General features: G+C 46.0%; 1 protein-coding gene across 1 annotated transcript in view; it reads left to right on the plus strand.

Moving 5' to 3' along the window:
• Positions 1-6,000, plus strand: part of LOC130586632 (electrogenic sodium bicarbonate cotransporter 1) — a 48,145-nt gene that overhangs the window by 20,509 nt on the left and 21,636 nt on the right. Inside the window, exons 6-9 of the mRNA XM_057387503.1 lie at positions 827-914; positions 2,110-2,264; positions 2,565-2,678; positions 3,996-4,170. Of these exons, the coding sequence (XP_057243486.1) occupies positions 827-914; positions 2,110-2,264; positions 2,565-2,678; positions 3,996-4,170 (532 nt within the window). The remainder of the gene's footprint in view (positions 1-826; positions 915-2,109; positions 2,265-2,564; positions 2,679-3,995; positions 4,171-6,000) is intronic.

Here is a 6,000-nt window from a genome sequence, read left to right on the forward strand (position 1 = left end):
GTTGGCTGAGGAACAGTTTTTGTTGAATGTTGTTTTATAGGAACTGGTAAAGCAGGGAAAGTTCCAGGAGGTGGGAGGAGAGCAGAGGACATGACCTGGGCGTGTGTGGCTTACTCACCTCCCTGTGAACCTCAAGTAAAACACTCAAACACCTCGTGAAGARCTCCATGAAGAAGTGTTATGTAGTAATGCTGCTCAATTTGTATTTATGGATCCTCTYCTACTAACTTGCTGCCTTTTTTCTTTTAGGACTCTAGATTTTTTTCAACAGAAAGTACTTGTTTGGCTATAATACTCTTCATAAGCCATTTAACTTAGTACCTCATCCATCATATTTGAGTTTGAGAGAAAAAATAATATTTAATCCAGTCCTTGGGAGGGGAGAGGTGTTTCTGGTGAGGTTATTTCATCAGTGTGTTTGCACTGACAAAGGTTTCTTATCGTGGTGTTTTTCAAACTCTTCAGCCATGACTTGGATGCAGTTGCTGCCCAGAGAGATCATGTGAGAAATGAAGTGTTTGAGGCCAGGYTGGGCAGGATTTGAAGGAACCTGCTTAGTGGAAGGTGGAACTAGATGGCCTTTAGGATCCTTTTCTACACAAACTATTCTGTGATGGCATGAAACAAATCCCCGTGGGGGTGGACAGGCTTTGGTGATGCACAGGGTGTGATGGGCCACAGGGTGTAACCTCCACTCTGAATTTAGCTCATTGTCAGAGTAACAAGAACCACCATTTCTAAAGTCACATTGCTGTCTAGATGYTGTACAAGCACTAAGCAGTTCGTTTTGCCATTCTAAATGGGAGCAATCTCTTGGTTTTGTCAGATTTCTCTTCATTCTGCTGGGACCGAAGGGCAAAGCCAAGTCCTACCATGAGATCGGCAGAGCCATCGCCACGCTGATGTCAGATGAGGTAGGTCCTGGCATCTCCTGTGGGAAATGGATCCTCCCAAGCACTCATGTCTTTCTCTCCAGCCTGGTCAACAGAAGGAGCATTCATGGAAAGCTGAAATACCCACATCACCTCATAATTCTATCTGTTGACACAGCTATTGCCTCCAGCTTCATGTTTTTCAGAAGTGCCACTCCAGGAGGGGTTTGTCTGCCGTGTGTGTTTTCCTGCTAGCAATCACTCTTTCATTTCAACTGTGAATTAATTGTTGAATTGATTGCTGTGATGTGCACCTTGTGTCCTCTGTACCATGGCAGTGTCCCCAGGCAGGGCTCTCCAGGCCATGCCCACAGGCTGTGGTGCCACTGTGCCCTGAGTGCCAGCAGTGTTTGTGTGTTATCCAGGAGCAGCTGCCACTCCTCAAACCCCTCTCTGCCATGGCTGGCCTTCCAGGATTCATTTAGGGTTCCTTTCTTCCAGCATCCCTTGGGCTCTGCATGCTGTGATTCACATTAGCTTTGTTTCTTGGTGTTGCTCTGCTCTCCTACAGTTCTTTCATTACAGCTTGGCTGCTCCCAGCTCTCCTGGTTTCTGTCACTCTGTGGTCTGCTTTCCAGAGCCCCCAACTCCCTTCCTACCACCAGCTCATCTGTCACCTTCACTCATCCACCTGCTCTCCACACAGTCCAAAAAATTCCTATCAAATTCAGTATTAATGCTTTTTGTCCCCACCTCTTCTCTCATTTGTTCTTCATGATTAATACCAGACAATTACTAAAACTACTTTATGTTGCTCTTTGTTAGTAAATATTGTCATCAGTTCTCTATCACAGGATTGAAAATGAATCTGTGTTTGATAGACTGAAGTAGGTGGCTTTGTCCAAGTATCTTCTCTAAGTAGAATTTCTTCCATATGTAGAATTATTTTTTTTTTACATTAAAGAAATAGATAATTGCTTTACTAACATTTTTAAAGGTTAGCAATAGAGGTTTTGCTTAAAATTAGATATGTGCATACAAGGAAAGAATCTCTGTTGTTACCCAGCCAAAGGAAGGGCTTTCTGAGGGACACACCTCCTTGTGCCACAAGTCTTGATACTCTTCAGAGGTTTCTGATAAGGAATTAAATTGATTTTGTAGAACTCAGCAGCCTCTTCTGGAGTCAGGGCCACAAAAAATGTGAACCTTTTCCACAGGGACTGTCTTTCCCCTGCAGGTATTCCATGACATTGCCTATAAAGCCAAGGACCGCCAGGATCTGATCGCAGGCATCGATGAATTTCTGGATGAAGTCATCGTGCTCCCCCCTGGGGAATGGGATCCAGCCATTAGGATAGAGCCYCCCAAATCTCTCCCTTCTTCAGATAAGAGGTAATGGCAGGGGGGAGGCTCTGTGGAGAAGGACAGTGGGCATCAGCTGTGAAAAGGGGATGGGAAAAAGCAACATTTTGGCTGTGCTCCATGTTCCAGATGTATGGAGTGACCTGCAGCTCTCCCTATTTAGAAAGTCCTGGAGATATTTGCAGGTCTTTCTTAATAACTGGAGGGAGGATATTCCTGCAATTCTGTACTTTTTGAAGTGATGCTGTAGGCACATGATAACATACCTGGTGGTTATCCAGGCTCTTTGGGGTTCTGTCTGTGCTCCTGACACRCTGTGTCCTTGCTTAGGAAAAACATGTACTCTGGTGGTGAAAATGTGCAGATGAATGGAGACACACCCCAYGATGGGGGACACGGCGGTGGCGGCCACGGGGACTGTGAGGAGCTGCAGAGGACGGGCAGGTCAGTGACACCCTGCAATGCTTCCCTTGCCAAAACATTCCCACCCCAAAGGACTGGCTCTACAGGCTGAGCTCTGACCCCAAAATCTATCTTGAGGGCTTTTAGTGCTAGGGTGAGGCTGTCTGAAGGGTTCCAACCATCCAGCTTCAGCAAACTGCAAAATGTCCTAAATGAGATGCTCATGAAATGATAAAGTCATAAAAAAGGACAGAAGGCCCAGGTAGGTGCTGGCTGTTGAGAGCCTGTGAAGTCAGACAAACCCTAAGGGACATAAATGTGGCAGGTATAAGTGTAAGTTAATCCATTTGGATTGCTGAAGGGTGCCTTTACCAAAAGCAGAGATGTTCCCTTTTCCAGACATTACTGTTGCAGTTGAATTCCACAGATGAAGGCTTTTATGGGTAGATATAGAGAAGGTAACAGATCCCCAGGCCCTACTCTCTGCTTTATTGCTCTGCTTTGTGCCACATAAAAGTCCACTGGAGTAGGAATGAAGCTCAGGTGGCCATGAAACAGCAAGTTCAGTGTTTCAAGGTCAGTACACAGGGATTCATGGTGGCTTTGTGTTCTCCTTCCCACTCTGTATCTTCATTTCAAGTTCTAGTTCTGTCTAAATTCTAGGAGAAAASTCTGAATGTCTTCACACCACGTTGGTGTGTACAAGGCAGTGGAGCATCCTGATTTGCTGTCAGAAGGTGGGATATGTGCCTGCCTGCCACAATCTGAGCATTCCTGGTACAGGTGGGGAGCTGTGAGCAGGGGAACAAGAGGCTAAACAAACATTTTTCATGCTGGCAGTGTCAGAGGCACGTGGAGTTTATAAGAGTTAAATACTGTCTTGTGTGTGATGATACAAAGAGTTCTGTCATTGTCCAGGAGTATTTCCCTCGTGTTTTCACTTCTAGTTCTTTTGCTGCATTTTTCCACGCAGCAGATTGTTTGGCTCGCCCAGCCATATTGTCTGCCATGTGGAGAAATTTGGGCAGGGATTTAGACCAGAGTTAATCTATTTTATTACACCAACTGTATAGTTGGGGGGAAAAAACCAACAGATGAGCTTCCTGAAATGGAAACTGTAGTAGTCTSTTCCTGAAATTGTCTCTTTGCARTGGCATCACATGTTTGAGATAATAYCTTTCCTTACAATATTGTCTCTGATATCCCTGGACCACCAGAGCTGTGAKAAGATTTTTTGTCAAGTGGTGATCTCACTCCATGGAGATAATACTCCAYTGCTGGCAGTGCCTCTGCTGATTTAGTGCAGTGACTTTCCCTCTGAAATGTCTTGAATGAGTTCACTCTTGCTTGTCCTTGCAGGTTCTGTGGGGGCTTGATCAAAGACATCAAGAGGAAAGCACCGTTCTTCGCCAGCGACTTCTAYGATGCTTTAAACATCCAGGCCCTCTCAGCCATCCTCTTCATCTACCTGGCCACTGTCACCAATGCCATCACTTTTGGGGGATTGCTTGGGGATGCTACGGAGAACATGCAGGTGAGCAAGAGCTTGCAGAACCAACAAATACAGCATTTACCTTTGTGCAGTCWCAGCACTGTTTGGGCACGGGCAAAGCTGGAATTCTTGCTACAATAATGGACATGTGCTGTGTTTTTACTGCTTTCTCTGCTGCTGTGACTGTCCTTTGACCAATTGTACAGCAGTTCCCTTAAATGGTGATTAAAAGCAGGCCCAGGAGAGAGAGGWCTTTGCTTCTTCTGCAGAGAGAAATTCCTCTGATCTGCCCTCACTGATACCATTTTATTCCAATTAAGCTTGCTAAGTCTGAATCTCTGCCTGACTCCTACAATACCYGGGCTTTGGCCTCTCTGGTGAAAGGAAAATCCTAAAATTAACAGCAAGCAAGTAAACCAGGAGATGTGACACAGGAGAGAAATGTCAGGTGTTCCGAAAAATGAATTTTGTAGTAGTGGGAGGTGACATTCTGAGAASCAGCCACATACCCATGGACAGGCTGGATCAATGGCTTAGCTCAGGCTAATGAGAAGGGATTTTTTTATTAACAGTGCTGTAGGTGCTTTGTGTTGGTGGAGCAATAGGAAAAGTGGAGGTTGTATTGAGATTGATTCAGTTCAGCAAAACCCCAATTAACACCAAGATTTATGGCTTTTAGATAAGATAACAGATTGAAAGATTTTCATGCACCAATGATGGTCAAACAGGCTGAAAAACTTAAGTTGCAAAAAAGATTTATTACTAAAACTACTAAGAATACTACTATGCAAAAGGGAGGGGAAAAAACAAAGACAGAGGGTGAATTTATGAGGAGAAGGAAAAAAAAAATGGACATTTTAAGACACCTGTTTTCTCTCCTGGTTCACTTCCACCCCTCCCACCTTCCTGTGCTCAGGGGATGAGAGTTTTCTGTCAGTCCCTCATGATGTTGTCTTCCATCACCATAGGAGGAGAGTTTTTATCCAGCTCCAGGCTGTGGAGGTTCTTTTCCCAAGAACAGACAGTTTATCACTGCTGGTGGCATGGGATTTTTTTCTTTACCTCACTCTCAGGGAGGGAAGCAGTCCTCTAAGGCTGGCYGGCTCCATACTCARATCAGGAGCAAAACTTCACTCTACAGTCTCAGCACAGCTCCCTCCAGGCATTCACTCACTCACTCACTCCAGGCGTGGGCCACCATCCCCATGGCCACTCCAAGGCCAGGCCCCGAATATCTTGGATCTCCAATTGGATACAGTCACCCCAGGAACAGCTTGTTTTCCTCCATGGTTGGCACCAAAGCTTGCAAAGCACCTTTTCCTCCTCCTCCACCTCCCTGACCCTGATGTCTCCATATTTCCTCATATCCCCTCACCCTCCCTTGTGTGGGGGGACTGGGGCTAAAAGCTAAAGCTAATGGCAGCTGCTGCAAAATGAACTTGTTTTGAATTCTTCTTAAATACGAGACCATATGTCATCACAGAGGTGGAACCAACATCTCTGATTGTCCCAGGCCTGTCCATCACCCTCAGAGCCATCAGAGATTGGCCCTAAAACACAGGGGGCAGGGCTCCTTTGTGGACATGATGGAGAAAGCTTTCAGAACTTTCTCACAGGAGCCATTTTCGTGGCTTGGTGGTCCCATCCTTCACCAGTAAAATGCTGGAGCAAGCAAAAACACCTCACCCTGATGAAAGGAAAGCTGGGCCCATCCCTGCAGCACAGATGGAAGGGAGGATGGGCACTGACCGGCGGCTCAGCACGTGCGGTGATCCCGAATAACTCTGGGTTTTGTGGGACCCACAGGAGCCTCCCAGCTCAGGAGTTACCCAGAGAGTAACTCTGGGTTTTGTGGGACCCACAGGAGCCTCC

This window comes from Malurus melanocephalus, unplaced genomic scaffold (assembly GCF_030028575.1).
Source record: "Malurus melanocephalus ecotype Western Australia unplaced genomic scaffold, MMel_1.1 scaffold_1230, whole genome shotgun sequence".
NCBI classification, from domain to species: Eukaryota; Metazoa; Chordata; class Aves; order Passeriformes; family Maluridae; genus Malurus; species Malurus melanocephalus.